General features: G+C 36.6%; 1 protein-coding gene across 5 annotated transcripts in view; it reads left to right on the top strand.

Annotated features, from left to right (window-relative positions):
- agap1 (ArfGAP with GTPase domain, ankyrin repeat and PH domain 1) overlaps positions 1–23,330 on the top strand; it is a 175,592-nt gene that overhangs the window by 122,783 nt on the left and 29,479 nt on the right. For all 5 annotated transcript variants that reach the window (XM_079629328.1, XM_079629329.1, XM_079629330.1 and 2 more), the window contains 4 exons: positions 35–139; positions 3,080–3,245; positions 7,052–7,213; positions 16,926–17,087. In XM_079629328.1, the coding sequence (XP_079485454.1) occupies positions 35–139; positions 3,080–3,245; positions 7,052–7,213; positions 16,926–17,087 (595 nt within the window). The remainder of the gene's footprint in view (positions 1–34; positions 140–3,079; positions 3,246–7,051; positions 7,214–16,925; positions 17,088–23,330) is intronic.

The raw sequence follows: 23,330 nt of genomic DNA on the forward strand, positions 1-23,330 counted from the left end.
TTTAACTGTGCATCTCTGTTTTTTTGTCTCTCAGGGCATGTTGTTGAAAAGAAGCGGCAAGTCACTGAACAAAGAGTGGAAGAAGAAATATGTGACGCTTTGTGACAACGGAGTCCTCACGTATCATCCCAGTCTGCATGTAAGTACACACACACACACACGTACACCTGTATCGTATCTGCCTTTCTCCTCATCCTATTGGTCCTGTCCTGTTTAATATTGTTCTCTGTTCGCCCATCACTGCAACATCCTGTTTTTTTATGTCCTTTTCACTGACGTTTAACGGATTATCGTGTCCGCTTCAGTAAGCATGGTGTCTGATGACACGATCTTGTCCTTAATTACTGGCTCATCTGTTTGCACACGGCTGATGCAGTTGATGTGTAATATAACGCTGTAATGGCTTGTCATAATCACCAGCTTTGACGACCTGTTTGCCCACACACCAATGGAAATGGCCGTCTTTTATTGGTTGTTTTCCTCTGGGTTTTTTTTTTTTTTGGGACTGCAATCAGACCTTATTGTTAGCACTAACCAATCCCAGAGTAATTCTACAAATCACAGATGCAAAGGAAAAAAACTGTATAGAATGGATGGATGAAGACATGGATAGCATATAGTCATAGGTCAGTTCTTGTACAATTGAAGATAGATAGAAAGACTTTTGTGAGCTGTCGCATGTTATAGAATAATTTTCCTTGGGCAGCTAAAGGATTGTGTTTCAGGACCCATATTTAACATTGGAATGATCCAAGTGGCAACCCGACACAGTATCAAAATTGTTTATTGTACAAAAGTAAACGCAAATGGCCTTAAAATGTTTTCAGGATCTTTTAAATACATTTTCATGGTTTCATGCTCCCTGCAGCAGTTTTCTTTTTTGTCATCTACTGAATTTTAAAAAGTTTGACTGGTCATTTAAGATGCTTTGTCATTTTGAGAGGAAAAAATTATGCATCTGGACAAAATAATAAAATAACGTGTCAGGTCTATAATATTTTAGCAGATCGCAAGAGCATGGTGTCTGTTCTTTCTCACATTATGAAAGCTAAAAAACAAAATACGAACCTGTAAGACTTTAGTTTATCTTTGAAGCACATGTAACAATATTTTTAATCTTCTCACATTACCCCCCCCCCCCCCCCCCCCCCTCATTTTTGTCCATCCAAACCACTTTTATGATGCCTCATTTGCTCTTTTGAAGCTTGAAAATGGTAAATGGATGCTAAATTATTATTTTTTTCTGGTAAAGTAACCTTTTAATGTAAACTACCGGTAGGTTTTGTTCATTGTTAGAGTTGTCACAACTTGTGTAAAAAAAAAACAGTTATCAACGGATATGGATATTTAAAGGTTTATAAAACTATTTACTTTTATATCCTAACTTTGCATAAGTATGGCTAATTACATTTATAGTATTTGTTTATAGATTTTTTTTTCTGTCATTCGAACCCTTAAGAACAGACTGGGTTAATAATAATAATTAATTCGTTACATTTATATAGCGCTTTATCTGAGACCTCAAAGCGCTTTTACATAGAAGGGGGGAATCTCCTCAACCACCACCAATGTGCAGCATCCACTTGGATGATGCGACGGCAGCCATAAATGCCCTCCTGTGACACACTGATACAGATTTTACACTTCTTTTTTTAAAAATCTTATTCCCCTCCTTTATTTCCAATTATCTCAGATACTGAGCCCATGGATTTTAGATGAGTACAAAGGGGGCACACTTTTAAATAACAAAAAAGAAAAGAAAATAGTTTGTCAAATCCACTGAACATAATTTAAACTCGCATGCATTAATTCCCTAATTAACAACCTCATCAGGGGGAATTAGAGGAAGTGTGCGTCATCATATAACGTCCCCCTCCTCCTCTTGACTGTGAACAGGTTCCTCTCATCAGCAGGTGTCTGCTACACAGGCATCAATTAGAGTGTTTGCGGAGGCTAATAGGATGAAACTCAATCAGGGCTCTTAATTGCTCAACTATGTGAAAAAGAAATCACATTAATGCAGCTGATTAAGTGGATGGCAATAGATGCAACCTAATTAGTGAGGGGAAAAATATCCCAAATAGCTCATCCATGTTCACATCCATTATAACCACAACTTTTTTTTTTGGCACATAACTATTGTGCGTTGATTAAACTTGCACTGTTTTGTTAAACATTACGCGATTATGCTTTAGCGGATTAGCGCGGTACAGTTTGATATGCAGGGCATCAATTTTAAATGCACATCTGCCCCTGAAGTGGCCAGATGATGGTCTTTTCACCAACCGTTAACATTTGAGCACTCCAACTCCCTAAACGAAATCCCTCAAGTGGTTTGCCCGTCCTTTATTTTAAATCGAGAGTTACATATGGACCAGTCCCCAGAGTGTATGTCCTACATGGAACACAATAACATATGTTCTTCAATAGAGCAGCTACGTGGAGTGTTTGGCCTTAATGAGCAGGGGCAAGGCTTTGAGAGGGAGCGTGTACCACCCGGAACTGCCATACATCAGCTGAGTGCCAATCAAATAACACAAAGACCTGAAGACTCTCTGTGTATGTGTGCTGTACCGAGCAATTTACGGCAAGAGCATAACATGTCCATCCCTCACTAGAGGCCAACAAAAGGGCAATTCAAAGCCAAGAGCTCTCAACACGGTTTAACAAGCCACAGGAGAGCCCTTCAGGAGTGGCGGGCCAACAGCTTGCGGCTGGTAATTGCATCCCTATTAGCATTGAGTAACTTTCATCATCAACGCAAGCAAAGCCGCGCGCAAATCCAGACAACGCAGTTAGAATCCAAACACATGCTGCGATGGCATGCTGTGATCTGCGGAAAAGGGGAAAGAGGCTCTGAGGAAGATTTTACATGTGCTCTAAAAAGCATTAGCGGGTTTTCTGCATGCAAAAGTGCATTTCTTCACCATGAATTTCAATTATGTTGATATTGATTTCTTCACCTCCAGAGGGTGGAAAGGATTAACTGTGTGCTGACAAAATAAATTTAGTTGACACTTTTCATCCAAAGTGTCCAATGCTGTTGGAGTAATCTTTTTGTCATTTTCTTCACCTATAGGATTATATGCAGAATGTTCATGGGAAGGAGATCGACCTGCTTCGGACTACAGTGAAGGTTCCAGGGAAGAGGCCCCCCAGGGCCATCTCCACATGTGCAGCCCCCAGTCCCAAAACCAATGGGTTGACCAAGGACATGAGCAACCTGCAGCTTGGACAGGCACCAGGTAACGTGATCATGCTTTTTTTGTTTTGAATAGTTTTGCTTTGCTTTTTGTTTGGCTTTTTGTTTTATTTTGCTTTTCGCTTTGCTTAGTTTTATGATATATATATATAATAGAATAATCTTTAATAGAATAAAATGTATACTGGCCATTCTTCCAGGGTGTTTTTCTGCCTATGGCCTGAGAAGCGACCATATTATGGTAAATGAACGGATGTGTAATAAAATAAATAAAATTGAATATATATTCACAACAATTATTTATAATGCATATTAAAAATAATATAATACATTTCCTTACATTTTCCTTGAAAACAAATGTATTAATGTGTCTTAATGTCATTATAATGGGCCTCAGAAGTGCACAGTCTTCATTAGTAGAGAATTAAACAATTAAGTTATTGTTTAGTTATTCGTATACACACTCATTGGATCAACAATCCTTAAGCCCCCCAAGGAGTGTTAAAGACCGTACTCAGGCACATACACACACACACACAGCACCAGAAGGACCAAACTAATAGCATGAATATTCAGTGACCCATAATACATGTACTAATTATTGTCATGAATATTAATGCAATCAGCGCTCGTTCTCCAGTCAGGCAAGTCCGAAATGAACACTAATGAGAGGGAGAGAGAGAGAGAGAGAGAGAGAGAGAATGAGGGAAGGAGGGAGGCTGCGGTAGAGGAGAAAAGAGAGATATTTCACAGTGTTAAGGCAGTGAAAGCTTTTGTAAGTCGAGTATTTGACTGTAGGGCTGGATCACATGCACCTCTTATTCCTTTGGTCTTAACGTCTCTTTTTGTGAAAGCTCCCATTATCCACCGAATCCATTATAGCATATCTTCACACACACTGCTGTTCTTGCACCGTGTGTGTGTGTAAACCCTGCTCTGCCCTCATACATGCATAGTGTTTATTTATTTTTTTCCAGATGGCCACGGATGTAAAAATGTAGTTTATCAGGCCTCTCCTGAAGTACGCTCAAATTTTGCCATTTACCCAAAGGTGCTGCCGTCTGATTTATCCGCTACAATGGAGATTAAATTGAGTCATGACATTTCATTCAGTCGAGTTTGCAACGGGCCATTGGAGGCCCGTGGGTACACCTTTTCCCAACAACGTATTAAAAACCAGAAAAAAAAATATTTACTGAACCCTTTTTTTGACTACATCAAGTGTTTTGTGTGCACTGACTGTAGCTAGGGCAAATAACAAGTGGTATCATCACATCAGCATTATTTACATTTAGTTCGCTGCTATTGGACAAACTGTTGAAGGGTTAGTTCACCCAAATATGAGAATTCGGTCATTAATTACTCACCATCATGTCATTCCAAACCCGTAAGACTTTCGCTCATCTTCGGAACGCAAGTCTTTTTGACGAAATCTGAGAGCTTCTTGTCCCTCCATAGACAGCCTACACAACTGCAGCTCAAGCGTGCAGCGTAACCAATGAGGTGCGTTCTCGTGTTACGCAGCACGTTTGAGCTTCCGCAAGAGGTTTGTTCTCACGTGTCATTTAGGTTCGGTTGAGCATTTGTTTATGTTCGCTGGTCAATGTTTATATGTAAGTAAAAGCCTAAATGAAATCTCTTCATCATAAAAAGGTATTGAGTCTCTTCAGAAAATTTGGACTAAACCACTCAATTCATATGGATTAGTTTTCCGATCTCTCTATGAACTTTTTGATGGAGGGACAAAAAGCTCTCAGATTTAATCAAAAAGATCTTCATGTGCGTTCCGAACGACATGAGGGCGAGTAAGTAATGACAGAATTTTCATTTTTGGGTGAACTGACCCTTTAAATTGTCAGAGTTGAATTTCATCTGTTGGTAAGCCCGGCAGCCTTATGGTTGATTGTGTTTGAGTCAGTATTTGCACGTCATATAATATCTTTCTCACATTTGTTTGTGCTCAGTTGTGGTGTAATCTTATTAGTGCGATTAGATATGACTTCCTATGATGTCCACTTTAATTTCCATGCGAGTCAGACGAACCTCTCCCACAGTTTAATGATGACTCACGGTGGTGATAATTAACCTTTAAGTAATCTGATGTCACTATTTATGCTCCTTGACGAGAACAAATAAAGAGGTTTAGTGCATGCGTGTTAGTTATGCTTATTATTATTGTCGGACTCGTTACCAAAACTATGAAGGCAACAGCTAATTAGGGATCCCTCTATATTACACCTCTGGTAGATTTCAGTAAGATGATCTTTATTCTCTCGATGTGGATGGTATTAAAATGACACTGTTTTGTTTAAATAATTAAAAATAAAATGCTAAAAAAAAATAAAAAAAATGTTTAAATGCTTCAAGTGAATTTAAGCATCACAACAATACGGTGTTACATGTACGGTATAAAAAATGGATTTGGTAAATATTACATTTAACGGGGGATAATTCACCCAAAAATTTAAATCATCATTTACTCAGATCACATTTACTCATGTCATCTCAAACCAAGACTTTCGTCCATCTTCGGGACACAAATGAAGACATTGTAAAAGTAATCCAAACAAATTGAGCTTTTTAATCCAAGTCTTCTCAAGAAGACCCTTTATATGATTAACAGATTTAATTTAGGCTTTTATTCACATATAAACATTGATAATTGAATTTTAATTTTGTTGAATCAAACTATCTCTAGAATTATTCATTTTTTAAGATGAACTTTGAGCGATAAATTATGGCAAAGGTAATTTAAATGTAAAATTACCATACTCAATTAAATATCTAATATCGACCGATACTGCTAAATTTAAATAAAATTCTAATATCGGCTGATAACCAATATCGTATAGACTGGGTAACCCCAGCCCGATCTGCTGGCGATTTGATTTTGCCCTGCAGCTCAGGCTGGACACCTGTACATTTTTCTATCCAGCTTCCATTACAAATCTGCGGGGACCAATCACAAACTGGCTTATCCACATGGCGCGCTATTGGCAGGTTTAACACGATGATGATAGAGAAGCGACAAATCCAATTCCTTTTAAACTCTCGACAATGCTCATATGGCTTTAGTTTAGCAAACAAATCGCTCGAGTGGGTGTAAATACCACTCACTTTCATGTTTTTTTTTTTTGCACAACCTGCAAAAATCGCTCAATGCCATTTGCTGCTTCTGCAAACGCGGATCAATGCTCCAAACCAACACGTTTGTTGACACATTTCCTGCCTGGAGTTTTCGTGTCTGATTGGTTGAAGGACTTTCCAATTGCATACAGAGTCATTTGAACTCGCCTTGTTGATCACGCCTCTTGTGCAGTAGAAAATACAGAGCAGACTAATGTTCAATCTTAAAAGATTGAGCTTGGTCTGGTGATAGCCAGACTAAATATCGTGCCTACTTATTGTAAAAAAAATAATAATTATATATATATATATATATATATATATATATAATAACTGGAGTTTGCAAAAGAATAAAATCAATACACTTAAACACACTGTAAAAAAAATAGTGTCATGATTTGTTATCACTACTTTTTATCTTTTGTCAAATCAACTTCGATAACTAATGTGGTGAAGATAACATACTATTTTGAGTTTCTGTTTATTAAACCATTCTTTGTTGTATTAACTCAAATTTTTAATTACAACAAACTCAAAATTTTAAGGCAACAAGGTAACTTGCTTTTTTAAGTTAAACCAACTTTTTTTTTTTTTACAGTGTACGAACAAAAACTAAATGGCAAATGTTCAATCAAATTTTGAAACAGGATGAGTAACAACTCTGTACGTGCATTGGGTATATTATAACAATTGTGTATTAATTATCGTGCATCTCTCTAACAGGATCTGTGACCAGTAGTTCTTCAGCGTCTCAGATGGCGAGTGGCATCAGTCTGGTGTCGTTTAACAGTCGGCCAGACGGGATGCATCAGCGCTCATATTCTGTATCCAGCGCTGACCAATGGAGTGATGCCACGGTCATCGCCAACTCAGGAATCAGCACGGGTAAGTGTCGCACATGTGATGCCTCCTCAAACTTCTGGGGGGAGGGGGGCTTTTGGGTTGTGCACTTGTATTCATGTTGTTTTCTTAAAGGTTTTTCTTCAGAACAGAGAACAGAGCATTAAACGGTGATTTGTTATCGTATAGTTGTAAACGCACACACACACCCACTCCACCTTTCATTGATTCTTGTGTCAAGATCTAATGCTGCTTTAACTGTTTATCAAAGTAATGGCCACTCAGGAGAAGCACATTACCAAAGGCCCATCTGTCGACGGCGAGTCTCTAGCAGAAGAGAAATGTTTGGAACATGATGTTTATCAGTTTGTCACCTTTCCGTTGTCATATATAATTTCATACTTTGCTATTTTTATGAAATCTCTCCTGCCTGCAAAGCCACAGGGGGAAATGGGAACACACAGATGGAAGTCACTGTTTGACTGACAGCTGTCAGACACCATGTGTATATGTGTGCTGATGAACTGCAATGACATGGTGTGACTTGTTTTAGGCTTGTCGTTTGACCCTTGTCTGTAGTTGCCTCTGTGTTTATCCCTGATAACGATTAAAGCTGTGAAAAGCTTAAACGGGCTGCGCAGCAGGACACCACACGCACACAGCTGAGCCACAGACCCCACACATGACGTCAACAGCAGAACTTGAAGTGTGGTACTCGAAATACATCAGTCGTGTACACACGAACACACACTACCAGTCAAAAGTTTTGGATCTGTAAGATTTTTTTATGTTTTTAAAAGAAGTCTCTTCTGCTCACCAAGGCTGCATTTATTTGATTAAAAATACAACAAAACAAAACAGTAATATTGTGAAATATTATGACAATTTTCTATTTTAATATATTTTGAAATGTAATTTATTTCTGTGATCAAAGCTGTATTTACAGCATCATTACTTCAGTCTTCGGTGTCACATGATCCTTCAGAAATCATTCTAATATGCAGATATGATGCTTAAAAAACAGTCATTATTATTATCAGTTAAAAAACAGCTGTGTAAAAATTTTTTTCAGGATTCTTTGAAGAATAGAAAGTTCAAAATAACTTTAAATAAACAGCATTTATTTGAAATAGAATCTTTTGTAACATTATAAATGTTGTCTTTACTGTAACTTTTGATTAATTTAATTCATCCTCGATGAATAAAAGTATTGATTTATTTTATTTATTTCCTCCAAAATATAAAACAAAATTCTTACTGACCCCAAACTTTTAAACGGTAGTGTTAAACAAACGCTTTCTATTTCAGATAAATTGTTCTTTTGAACTTTCTTTTCATCAAAGAATCCTAAAAAAAATTTAAATAACTGTTTTCATCATTGATAATAACGTGAAATGTTTCTTGAGCATCAAATCATCATATTATAATGATTTCTGAAGAATGTGACACTGAAGACTGTAATGAGTAATGATGCTGAAAATTCTGCTTTGATCACAGAAATAAATTACACTTATATATACTATATATTCACATAGAAAACAGTGGTTTTAAATTGTAACAATATTTCACAATATTAATAAATAAACTAATATTGTGATATCTTTTAAACATAATATTGTCTGTTTTAGCTAAATTTAGCTGATTTTCAAGTCGATCACACCTGGTGTTTCGTTTCTGAATGAATTTGCATATTGAGCGAATCAATTGGGTGAACCAACGATTCAATGACCCATTCAAAAAGAGAGCCATTTACTCTCGATTTACTTAATTACTGAATGAATCGGCCGTTTGAACGAATCGAATGAATGAATTGCTCAATGACATTGTCAATGAATTGACAATGACTCATTTAGACATTTACTGCCACATTATTTTTTTTTATTTTTTTGACTACCCAACATGTGACTAGTTTCTGGCCTACTGCATTTAACATTTTTAATAACGGCTTTAATAATGGCCATTAATGATAAAATAATCTAAAGTAAGCAGAACTAGGACTGTGTATTGGCAACAAAGTCAAAAATACGAAACGTATCCCAATGCAGGGGCCACAATAAAATAAGAGCTACATTAACTTTCTCAGCAAGGAGTTAGTAACATCACTGTTTTTGAATCAGTTAAACTCACTGCTTCACTGTTAATAGAGAAACACGACACAGACTGAGGGAATTCATACATGCACAATCTTTCTCTCTCTCTCAGGCCCGTATATTAACACAGATGTATTACACTTTTTTTTTTCTGTGAATAGAATATCAAACTGAAGATCGCTAATCTGCCAGAGTACCGGTGTTTTCAGAAATTGAATTTACATGAGCGGGCAGATCATACTTGCTTCCAAATAGTAATTAATCCACACTGAACAGAATTTAAATCCATATTGTAGTAACTGCTTAAAAGTATGGATTCAGTCAGACTTGGTAAGAAGAAAGTACTGTTTGTATACCTGTCACTTTGTGTGGAATAATTGCGAAAAAATGTGCTTTATAGTGCATTGTCAACATTTTCAGACTTCAGCATGCTGCTTGCAGCAAAAATAGGTTTAACGGTGAAACACTTCATCTCAATTCTCTGGTACGCAGCACTACATAAATATATGTGCTGTGGGAAAAAAGCCTATTGCTACTGTGTCTTTAAGAGTTCAATGCAAATTTCCAGCACTCAAACTTTTGGTTTGCTGTAAATTTTGTTTGCATTTCCCCATTTTGCAAAGGCTGTGAATACTACAATACAGTAATCAAAATACAGTCTGAAATGTGGGGGGAAAAAAAATAAAATTCCTCATTCTGAAAAGTCTATTTTCACAAAGTTATCCCTTTAAGGGGTTTGTATAATACTTTCATAATTAATACGAATTTTCTTCCGTGACAAAATGGTAATAGTTTTCAAAAGAACAAAAACGACAATATAAATATCCACTATAGTATGAACAAAAATGAAATGGAGCATGTTTACATTATTAAAAGCAAGCAAGAAAAAAATACAAATGTTATTATGCATTGATAAATAAGCCTATCTTTCACATTACTGAAAGCATATCTGTGCCCTCTCTGTGCGTATCACCATGTGTATCGGTGACTTCAGCAGTGGGGTTAGTGATTATCACTGCTTCAGTGATGTTCAGGAGGGTTGTTCGGACACTGCGGCGCTCCGGAGGGCTCTGTTGTGAGGTTGTGTGAGTGTTCGTATCCTTCCCCCCAGGAATCTCTTAAAAATAACCTTTCTGCTGGCTTAATGATGTATCTGTCCGCGGCCTGACTGGATCAGATCTGATGGCTGGATGACGGTAGTGCCGGACGCTGACTGCTTGTCACCTCTTGCCCCCAGGAGCTGGCGGGAATGAGATCTTGTCTTTCTCCTGAGAGAAATGGAGAGAAATAAGTGGTAGCAAAGTAATTAACTGACGTTCCTTGCACTGCACTGAGAGGGAGAGACTGTTTACTAACCTTTAACCTTTTGTTTAGTCTCTTGTTTCTGTTTAGCCTGGAAGCTTAATTATTCATTTATTTATTTTAACTATTTATTTCCTGCTTTTAGATTATTCTGATATTTTGTTATGGTCCACAAATCAAACAGAATATTAAACAAAGATATTTTGATAAAGTCCATTTCTGGTGGTCTATAAGCTTGCTTATTCATTTCCCACAATGTAATACTTGGCACTAAACAGAGACTTAATTAAAGTATACATTTAAGATCATAAAAAGATCTAAAATTAGAGCCGTGGCTCTGCTGTTATTGTGTAGCCTACTATAGTAACTTTTATGTGTCTTATGTTTTTAAGCGCAAATCTGTGTTTGTGGTGATCATCCCTGTATGCCTGTCACTCAAACATACTTTTTTTGGTCAAATTGGACAGATAGTGAAACTAAAGTGCTTCTCCTCATCCAGGTGGATAAAGAAAACAGTACAGCTTTTTAAGGTCATTTTTGAGTTTATTTTCGTCCTGATGTGTAAATGGTATTTTACCAATAAAAAAGACTGAACTCTTTCTTGTGTGAACAGCACATTTTGTGCATTTTCAGGAAAAGTAGTTCTGGTAATTTTACTCTAATATACCGGGATTTCTGTGTGAAAGAAGCTAATCTTTACCTTATGGTGTTTATATCAAACCTATATATGGAAGCTTGTTTCCGCCACAGAATAAAATACTTTTTATCTCACAATTGCAGGTTTACATCTCGCAATTCCAAATTTCTCAGAATATAAAGTGATATAGAGTCTGAATTGCAAGACATAGGCTAAACAATAAAAATAAACTCGCAATTGTGAGTTTATATCTCACAATTCTGACATATTTTCTCAGAATTGTCAGATATAAAAGGAAAAAAAGACTGACTATTTTCCTCATAATTGTGACTTTACATCTCACAATTTTGACTTTATAACACACAATTCTGACATAAAAAGTCAGAATTGTGAGATGTAAACTCGCAATTGTGAGAAAAAAAGTACACATTTTATTTTTATATTTTTTTTATTCTGTGGCGGAAGCAAGCTTTCATACAAACCTGCAAACTCAATGCCTTTCTAAAGAGCACAGTGGTGTTGTATTCAGGGGTTACCAGGGTAACTGCGGTATTTTTGCTGTTCCATAAGTGCCACCTACTGTCACAGTGAAGCTGCATTTTTATTTGGCTGGTAGATCGAAAAGAAGCTAATGTGCATTCAAAAAATCGGAACAATTAGGATAAGATAATTTTATAAAGAAAAAATAGTCTTTGTCAAAAGCCATTTGAACTGTAAAGTTGTTTAAATTGTCATTTTATGGTTCATGTGTTACCATAGACATTGCTCTACCCCATCCATATGGTATTAGTTTTATTTGTGCAGGTCTTAAAGAGATCTTACAAAGCCTTACATTTTTGCAGATGCCTGCAGACACTTATCTCTGTGCTTTTTATGCAAAATATACTGAACCAAGCTGTTTTGACCTGTGATCATTTAGATATACAGATGCCTTTTAAAGTGTAATTGTAAGAGAGTCAAAGTTGAAAAGAGTTGACACTCGGCTGTGTGCTGTCTGAATGAGTTGGACCACATCAGAGCAGACTCGTTCTGACTGGACATGGCTGCCATTTGAGAAACTCAGCCTCAGTAATGAGCTCTTTTATTCCAGAGGAAACAAAGCCAAGTCCGTTTAAAGGAGATAAGATCCCCCTCCAGTGATCGTTCTCTGTGTCTTTTTGTCCCACTCCACGTTGTCTTGAGGGCATGGGAAAGGCAGTGACATCCCTGTCTCTTTACCTGGAGCATCCTTTGCCCCAAGCAGACAGTTGTGCACAAAAATACCCCCTCTGTCCCTCCCTCCGTGGCTATTCCTGAGCCTCCCGCTCGCTCGCTTCAGCAGCAGAAGTAATGAGTGTCTCTTTGATTACATCTGCTGTGTTTAGGTGCTCTGGGCTACATGCTTTTGGTCCGACTTGCCTTAAGATAAATGCCTGGCTGTCCTGATGTCACGTCACCCAACTTGTTGAGTTATGCACCCGTGTTTTTTTTTCTCCATAGGGATGTCCCTTCTCTTATTTGTTCCCTTTGATTGCCCTAAATGTTTTCTTGCTCTCTCTCACTCACTGCATCATACTCCTGGTTTACCCCTTTACTTTTATTTCTAGTTCTTTATGGCTCTTTTGACTTGGCCCAGTAAGCAACCATGTAGAAACCACCACGATTGAGCTAGTAATGGCCTAGCAACAACCAAGAAAATAGATGTGGCACATTCCTAAATTTTTTTTGTTGCTTTCACTTTGTTTTGAAAAAATGTATATACGAGTTTCAGCAGGTTTACACTACCGTATAAAAGTTTGAAGTTGGTAAGATTTTTAATAATGTTTTCAAGTCATTTCTGCTCACCAAGGGTGCATTTATTTGATTAAGAATACAGTTTAAAGGTAATATTGTGAAATATTACCATTTTAAATGACTTTTTTAAATTCTAATGAATTTATATGATGGCAAAGCTTGAAATTTCAGCATCATTACTCCAGTCTTCAGTGTCACATGATCCTTCAGAAATCATTCAAATATGCTGATTTGGTGCAGAAGAAAAAATTTGTATCAATGTTGAAAATAATTGTGCTGCTTTAATATTTTATATTTGTTGAAGGACGTGTATTTGAAATTTTCACACTTCTCTTGTCTTTGCTGTCTCTTTTGATCAAATTAATGCACCATTCCTGGATAAATACAAAAATTGAGTGGTAGTGTGTATCACATGAATAAACCCAAGTGAAAAGGCCCTTTCACACTGAGCCCGACGCAATAAAGCGAAGCGAATAGGTGGTGCTGACCGAATGCATTTTCCTTGTGTATGCGTCTTGAGGTTTTTCCATTTGGCTTTAACCTCGCCTGCTGCATAGCATACAACAATAAATTAGGATAAATAAATTATGCTCCAACACCAGAAACACAAACTATCTGTAATGCTTTAAAAACATTTTTTTACCAAATACATTATACATAAGAGTCAACTCAAGTCAATGCAATGAATCGTTTTTCAAACGAGTGATAAGCCGTTTCGTTGTGACGTCAAGACGAAACATTAGCATATTGCCCGCCCTCTTATTGTGCGCGCAGACACCAGGGAAAATCTCGGAGTTCACTTTAGGATTCGCAAACCGCTTGCTCTTGAAAGACGGTGTTCAAAATACTTGGTTTTGAGTTTTATATTGTGTAGGTCTCCTGCTAACTGGTTAAGTCACATTATTACTGTCTTACTGAAATACTTCTGCTAATCAGCTGTGGGCCACTATTACCTAAAACTGTGTCTATTAATGCAGATTGTCTGTCATTCTCACTAGTATGAGGAAAGATTAAGCATGGAGCAAGATTTGTTTTACCAACATTTGTTACATCAGTCATTCACGCTAGAGCTCGGCTAACACATGCACTGTTATTGATACAGTTTCCACGTTCACTGCAATAAATTAGAAAAATACTCTGTAAATAAAGAAGTACAAGTAAAATAATCAGTTTGTTGATGGACATGCACTTGTTAATGCTGATGCTGAGGAATTACAGTTGCAATATCTCATAATGTACCTCAAACGTGAGTGAGAAACGTCCAGCTCGAGTTGTCCTTGCGATGGAGGTTCGGGTTGAATAACTAGTTCTTCCAATGTTTCATCATCGGACTCGCGCTCGGATTGTGAGGTAAAATCGACGTCATTGTTCGTTACTGTGTCTAGTTTACGGTGTAGGAAGCCTCAGAACAGCTGACGTTGTTATGGCAATGGGCGTTTTTGTTTCCGACACACGCGCTGCACGCGGTAGACCAAAATCGTCTTGCCTTAAAGTAGCTTGAATGTAACTCTACACCCTTGCCTCATTTATTACAATATGCAAATTAGCCCCGCCTCCACTCACTCACACCAGCTCAGAGATCCACTGGTTGGCGATCACACGTTGATGTGTTTGGTTACAAGGTAGTTTGTGACGTCAGAAACACCAGTGATTTCAAACCGTGTTTTTGAGACTGTCTTTGGTTCATTGTAGTTTTATGGAGAAATGTTCAGCAATGGTGTTGACATGAATTTGCACATGGCTTGTCTTAAAGCATATTGAAAACACCACATATAAACAACATTGAAAAGCTTGATTTTCACCACAGGGGGACTTTAATCTCAAATCTAATTGAATGGAACACAGAAAAAAAAAATCAACACACTGGTTGAAGAAAATCTAGCTTTGACACACTGCAATTGAATGAGCCTGGTGTGAATAGCTCCATAGGGATCTTTTTTTTTTTTTTATACAAGAGCGACATCGCGTCGTACATTTACGTCGCACAATCGTGCTTAGTGTGAAAGTCCCTAAACGTTGAAATTTTTTAATACATACGAGTGTATGCAATTTAATAAAATATTGTCAAAGTTTTAAAATATATTTAACCTAAAAAAACATAAATTAAGTGTTTTTTCATTATGATGTTAGAGACATTTTTACCCCCACCTCAAAAAAAAAAATCTAAATCTAAATGGATTCAGAAATGAAAGACATACTTATCATAGATGAGGTGTTTTAATGCATCTCTGCATAAATAATAGAAAATGATTTCCATGTTATCGATACTAAAAACACTATTGCAATGACCTGGCAGCCACCCAGGTTTACTCACTAGTTTGTCTGTAAACAATTACAGACATTTAGCCTTTGCCTTGAAGTGAATTATTCCATGATAATGTATGTGGTGTGTAGCCTCTTCACTTCTCTAAAATAACTGGATATTTCCTACAACAAAATCTAGAAGCAGACTGTCTGTTACTGAGTGTCTGCTAGAATTATACCAGACTAATAAATGACCTTTGAGAAAGCACTGAGCTTGAAAAGAATAGGATGGAGAATATGAGGAAGTGGAAAAAGGTGTATTTGATGTTTAAGTGTGTGTGTGTGTGTGTGAGAGGGAGAGAGAGGGCTGGACAAAAGGGGCTGTTAGAACGAGGTGGTTAATTGTTCACTTTGGGATGGCATCTTGTCAGCAGAGATAAGTTGTCACGTTTTCCACTTGAGCTGAGACTAAACGATTGTAAAATAAGTTACGGCCGTCCTTGGGGCTGTGTGCTGATGCACGGCGCTGGGAGCATGCTCAGTGCCAGCCCGAACACCCCCCTGGCCCCTCCCCACATCAGCGCTTTCACTCGGCCTGAAATTGATGTGAACTGAATGTTATTTTATTCTGCCGCTAGTCACAGCTGTCAGTGCCGCTTATGAAAAGTGAAGCAGCCCCTCTGATAGCCTGAGCTGGAGGATCCAGCCAAACGCCAGTCAGAACTGGCCTCACACGAACACGGGTGCTCGATCATTTAAACCAGAGTAGACACCACGGAATGTTCTACACTCTAAAAACGGTCTGTGCAAACAGGGCCCAATGTACGGTTAATTTGAAGGAATTCTCTGTATTGATTTTACACAGGTGCTTTTTCTGTATTTTGAATGACGCATTGCGTTGTGTTTTAGGTTTAACCCTCTGCGGTCTTAGGTGGGGGTTTTTTGGGACCCTGGAGGTGTTTTGACAATTGTGCTTGTTTCAGTTACTTGTAACATTTTCTTTGCTATAGTCTGATTTGTAAACTTAACAGAATTGTTTCTTCTATAGTTATATAAATAACTATAGAATAATATAATTCTATAGAAATATACATATTCTAAGTGTTTCTATAGATTTTTCTTACATGTGTGGCAGAGTTGCATTCTGAATAAATTAAGAATAGACATCTAAACAAAATAACAGGTAATTTACTAGAGGTTCTGACAAATGTTAATTGCTGCAGTCTATTTAAAATATTTTATTTGAGTTATTTAAAAGAAAAATCAGTTTAAATGAATGATTCAATGACTCACTCAAAGACTTCACTTGTTTAATTTCTGGATAAATCAGCGTTTTTTTAATGAATCTATTGAATGAATGATTCAATGACAAACAGTGTAACAAATTTACTCTGTTTTGATCACTACTGTAGACATCATTGTTTATTTCCAAACTATACACTTTTATCCCAGTAATCTAAGATAATTTGAGTTATTGTAACAGAAATGTTGATACTGTGGTTTAAAAAATGCTCTCTGGGTCAGCGGCAGCGCCAACGTAGATTTAGATGTTCTGCTGTTATTGTACTTGTCAAAGGTTTCATAGACAACTGAATCATTGTCACTTAGGGATAAGATCGGATGGGTGTTTGAATGGATATCGTGCTCTTTAAACGATGAATCGTGCAGCTCTAGTGTGTGGTTAAATAGGGCTCTCTCTCTGTGTGTGCAGATACCAGTATGGGAGATTCTGTGTGCTCCAGCCCTAGCATATCCAGTACCACCAGTCCAAAGATGGATCCGCCCCCATCGCCCCACGCCAACCGCAAAAAACACAGGAGGAAGAAGAGTACCAGTAACTTCAAGGTGGACGGCTTCTCTGGAACTGCAGAAGGTACTTCCTGTCTCTGTGCCACACAATCTGGCCAGATCTCTGCTGAACCTCTTTTGGTCTGCACATTCAGCCACGTTCCTAAGAACAGCTGTAAAGCACTGGTCTTAAAACATTCTCCCGTATCTTTGGCTGAGCTTCTGCAGTGCCATTGATATTTTACAGGGGAAGTCAAATGAGGGTGAGAGTGAGTGTGCTTTGTGAGAAAACATGGCACAAAAGTCCACGCTGAAATATTTGGATTTTAAAATCCATTTAAACCTGAAAACACATGGAAAATTGTCAGGTCAATAACCAAATTAGCATTGGCAGGATGCCAACATTTCAGCAGTCAGTAACCGTACCTGTGAATTGAATAAGTAAAGACTAATTAGCATTAACACACACTATTTGACTATTTTTAAAGTTAATAATTATAAATAAATATTAATTCATTATTAAAATAAATAAATTAAATGACATTGTAGCCTTTTTGATTAAGCATTGCTTGAAAAGTATAGACAAGTGAAAAGTAATTGATAAAATAAACAAACAAAAAAAAACTTAGCAAGCAATAGTAACCAGTTATGAATGTTGAATGTTTTTCATTTTCTTATTTTAGAGGGGTTATTAAAGCTGCTAAAGCTATCCTGACAAGAACCGTGACCGTTATATTTCGTACTATTTTAATTTTATTATAAATTATCTCAAGAAGTAACTCACAGAGCTGTTTTTAATACAAAAATCCCTTTGACATCACTAACATAAATACAAGTCATTTTTTAATTTGTAAAATTGACCACATGAACTCCTTTAAATGAACTGTCAGAAATCCAGCTTTCTCTTTGAAACATTTCTTAAATCACGCTGGATAACATTTTAAATTTTTACTAAACATGTTGAGTTCATGCCATTTGAATACTGCTGTCATAAAAGCAAAACCAAAAATTGACTTTCAAGTTAATTCATGTACCTTTTCATTCAAATACTGAATAAATAATAACATTCACATGCAGACCATTTGCACCATATATAGATTCAGTACTTTTCATTAGAATCAAAGAAGCCTTCCCATATACCATCATGTATAAAAGAGCACATATGCTGTTTCACACACCGTCATGCAGTGAAGTTGCAGTGGAACAGATGTTTCTGAGCAGCAGATGTGTAATATGTTTCCTGCCGTCAGTATGGATCAGGCAGCTGACAGGCCTGCGTGGAGCAAGAGAAATATGCTGAGTGATTATTACAATCTCACACAGACAAGCCGGTTAAACGCCGTCTGTCACTCACACACGCACAGACTCCACTCATCACTGCAGTCACCGTTGTGATGCACTGGATATATATTTTATATTTATTTAGCTAGAATTGAAGCTTAAAGTGATTTAATTAACATTTTATTTAACTACACTTACAGTGTTGTTTGTACAAAACTTTGCTAGAGGCCTACATAGGTTTACATGTGAATGTAATGCCAATGCAGATTTACAAAATGTACAATTTACAAAATAATCTAACTAATTTTACCAAAAGTTACAGTAACACACTACCATTCAGCAGTTTGTGGTTAGTATGTTTGTTTGTTTTCTAAATAAATTAAGACGTTTTATTCAGCAAGGATGCATTAAATTGATTTTAAATGACAGTAAAGACTTTAAAATTGTTACAGGAAAAAATCGATTTTAATGAAATGCTGTTCAGTTGACCTTTATCAAAGAATCCACAAAAATGTTAATCAGCAACTGTTTTCAACATCAGTAATAATAAGTGTATGTTAAGCACCAAATCAGCATTAGAATGATTTCTGAATGATCATGTGACACTGGAGACTGAAGTATTGGCTGCTGAAATGACATTATAAAATGTATTAAAATAGAAAACAGTTTTAGTAAATCGTAATATTTTAATTGAATCGAATGTGCCCCACCAACTGCTTCTGTTAGTTTCAAACATAGCAGAGGATAATTTCCAACTGAAAATCTCACAGTAATGCTTACATTACTATACTGAAATATACAGAATATTTATAAACACAATTTGCATCAAAAGTGTCTAATAGCCAACTTTTATTAACTTTTTAAAGAAGATTTGGATATTTAAATTAACAAAAAAAAATTTTTTAATTGCTAGATCACAATATATTTATGAATCTCATGATATGCCTCGTTACATTTTCAAAATCTTATTGTGAATGTTTGTCTACACTTAATGCGAATGAGTTATCAGTTTACTGTAAGTAGTTTATAACCTCTTGTCACGATGAGAATACAGTTCTGAAGTGTTATAAGGTCATCTGTATATATGTGTGTGTGAGAGAGACAGTGAGCATGTAGGAATGATGGATGAGTGTGTGTCAGCTCAGAGAGTGTGTGATTAATTAGACTGGGCTTGTGTGGGTGGCCACGGCCTCTTGAGAGCGGACGATCAGTGCTTGTTTAAAATGTTCCCAATCAACCCTTATTGATCCTCTCCCAAAGGGGGCCAATATATTGTCAGTGAGGGAAGAGTATGTGTGCGTGTGTGTATATACATCCATGTGTCATGTGCTATAGTATTTGCTCTAGAATTAAATGTTTCTAACAGGTCTATATAACATATATTAATGCATTCAGATGCTCTCGACTAGGGGACGTGACCCATAAATGGGCCACAGGTCTGTTCAGATTGTGGAGAGAACAGAAAAACAATGCTAGGTCCAAGTAACAAAATGATCCTTGTCTTCTAATTGTGCAAAATGGCAAGTATAAATATGCATCACAGTATTTGAGTGCAAATTCAGGTGGTTGAAGCACTTAAAATTAGACGTGCTAACATGAATAGGTTCATGACAGGTTTCAAACTATGTAAAAGGAAACAAAGCTGGCAAGGCTATAAACTAATTACAATGATCATTTGCAGTGTGACCACACTGTGTTTGGTGCACTGAATGAGTATATTATCATTTATATTTTTATTATAAATAAATTATTAAATTGCGTACACTACCACTCAAAAGTTTGGGGTCTGTTTTTTAACAAAACAAATTAATTATATTCAGCAACAGGGATGAAGTCATTTATACTGTTACAAAAATTTTCAAATAAAATCAACTTTCTATTTATCAAAGAATCACAGTTTCCACCAAAAGCTTTGCATAAGTCCAACTGTTTTCAACATTGTTAATAACAAATGTTTCTTCAGCACCAAAATCAGCATAGTAGAATGTTTTGTGAAGGATCATGTGACACTGAAGACTGGAGTAATGGCTGCTGAAAATTCACAGGAATAAATCAGTTAAAAAATATATTAAAATAGATAACAAATATTTTAAGTTGTAATAGTATTTCACAATATTAATGCTTTGCTTTTAATTAATTTTCCTCAAATAAATATATCCTTGGTGGGCATAAGAGACTTCTTACAAAAACATTATTAAAAATCTTGCCGATTCCAAACTTTTGAACAATATTGTATGTTAATATGCACAATACTTTTTGTGCTTAATAAAAAAATATATATATATATATATATTTTTACACTGTATTGGGTTTCCATTTGATGGCCAATGTAATACCAGTTGAGAACCACTGATCTGATGCACCATCTCTACCATGACCTTAGCATTTGAGAGTTTTGAGAGGCCATCTGTTCCACTTAATTCTCTCTATGGTGCCACCATGTGGTCATGGAAGAGTGGAATCATGGGAAATGAGGCCCCTGATAATCCTTAGATTGTACTGAGCATATACATGACCATTGTTCCAAGATTATATTCAGTCTTTGATGGTAAATCTCTGAACCTTACTTTTTATTTTGCAATTCATCCCATCTGGAGTTCTGTAAAAATTACAACAACAATTTTTTTTTAATATATATTGATCAATCCATTTATTATGTAGTTTATATGAGTGATTATTATGATTGATACTTCAGTGTCTAATACAAATATTTTCTGTCTTCCTCTTCTGTGGTGGACCACATTTGCCAATTTAACATTCTGGAAGAGGATTCTGGATTTGTATGTGTTGAAACAAAGAGATTTTTCTTGTAGTTTCTGACCTGTAGGGGTCTTCTGTGAGAAATGGGTTTGCATTAATGTACCTCACTCACCCCCTCTTTATTTCTCGCCATCACTATCTTTCTTTCACTCTTTACCCATTCTCCCTCCCCCTTTCCTTTTTCCTAACCCTGGAGAGCCACTTTGTCTTGCCCTGATTCACGTTTTTTGAAAAGGTTGAACGTTGTCAGACGCCGCCCGGGCCTCTTCCCCAGCCCCCATTCGTCAGGCAGGCACTTAAGTGAAATATTATAAATAATCTACAGTATTGAAATCTTTTATCAGCTGTGTCACTTTCATTATTCAATAAGCGATTAGTAACAGTCTCCCAATTTAGCCATTAAGCACTTGTGCGTGGGGCCGGGGAGTGCTGTCACACCGCGGGCCTGCTGAGGGATAAGGCTGTCAGCTCCTCTGTTATTCATGAGCTCCACCAGCCAGGTACTGCGTCCATAGTGTTTTATATAACACACACTGTCACGGTCAGGTACTGCACTCAGTGTGTCTTACAGAACACTCACACGCAAGCTGCGTTTCCATCACCCGTCAAATTGCGCAAATTGAAATTGCGAATTGAAAATACGGCCAATGGAAACCGTCAATTTCGCAAAAAGTTTTTAACGCTCGCATGCAGTGGTTTTTTAGGCAATTTGAAAAAGGAATATTTCAGAAAACTGCAATAGAAACAATTTTTGCGCATTTACAGGTCACCGGACGTAGATGGCGCGGTATGTTTGGACAGAGAACGAGACAGTTCTTTATTAAAATCCATAAAAGACTTATGGGCATACTGGATTCTAAACCACAAAGAAATGCCACAATCAAGACCTCGAAGCAGATATGAGGGAGAAACACCCAGAAACGCCTCATACGTGGCCTCATAAGGGGCTTTCCTTGCCATTAATGCTTGGATAACATGCCTACGTCTCCTTCGATTAAAAATAATGGCTAGTGCAGTGGCTGGGATAGATGTAAACCTACCAACATCCATTGGCATTCTTTATAGAATGACTTGAGAGGTTGTGATCGTGAGAGGAAAACAATTACGTTTCAGTCACACTGTCACTTCGCAATAGTTTTTTATCGACATTAAGAAAATATCTGTAATGGAAACACGGCTACACTTATATGCACTCTGATGGCAAGGTGCTACTTGAACAGTGTGTTTGGCTTACATCTCATGTGACACAAAACCAGCTAAAAACATGTTTGGTTCATATTTCAACCCAAAATCAATCATATATTACTGAAAGAAGATGAACCTTTTTTTAGAACCATCAAGTGTTTGCATTGTGACATTATTTGCATGTTATTTTTTTTCTGAATTATCGTTATAATAATTTATTGGAAATATCTCTTACTGTATTGCAAACATTTTTCTTTATACATCAGTCATTTTTGTTGTACTTTATGCTTAAAGTAATAGTTTAATACAATATATTAGTTTTGCATATAATACAGTAAAAACTAAAAACTTAAATTCTTTCATTATTTACTCATCCTTGCGTCATTCCAAACTGCATGACTGCCTTTCTTCTATTAAACAACAACAAAAGAATACAGTTTAATACAATATATTAGTTTTGCATATAATACAGTAAAAACTAAAAACTAAAATTCTTTCATTATTTACTCATCCTTGCGTCATTCCAAACTGCATGACTGCCTTTCTTCTATTAAACAACAACAAAAGAAGAGATTTCTAATAATGTTCTAATCATTCTCTTCCATACAATTACAATTGAGGCTTGGCGTTTGAAAAGAATGCAAAATCACCACAAAATAATCATACAATTTGTCTATATGATTCAAAAACTATATTCCATGTCTTAACTCGCTCAAAATCTTGACATCCGCTCTAACTCTCCTAGCAGAGCAAAGCAAAATTATTTTGAGTCTTTTTAATGAATAGTTTGACCTGGATTTTCAAAACCAGCCGTAATCATTTGTTCATGAAATTGGATTGGTCCAGTTCTCAAGTTCAACACACTGCTGAAGTCTTCTGGGCGCAGCAGTCACCGGCTTACTGTAGTGGAGAAAATAAATGTGAATAATGACTTGTATTTGTATAGAGAAGTGTAATTGAAAAGAGTTTGTAAAAATGACTATAACTGTATACAGTGGAATCATTTCTATGTTATAAAGTTCCTTCCTTGCTCGTTGTTTTAGAAATGTGTTTCTGAACACACACAATCTCAAAAGTGCTGGTAGATTATCAGATGATGTCA

Source organism: Phoxinus phoxinus, assembly GCF_949152265.1.
Source record: "Phoxinus phoxinus genome assembly, chromosome: 11".
Lineage (NCBI taxonomy): Eukaryota > Metazoa > Chordata > Actinopteri > Cypriniformes > Leuciscidae > Phoxinus > Phoxinus phoxinus.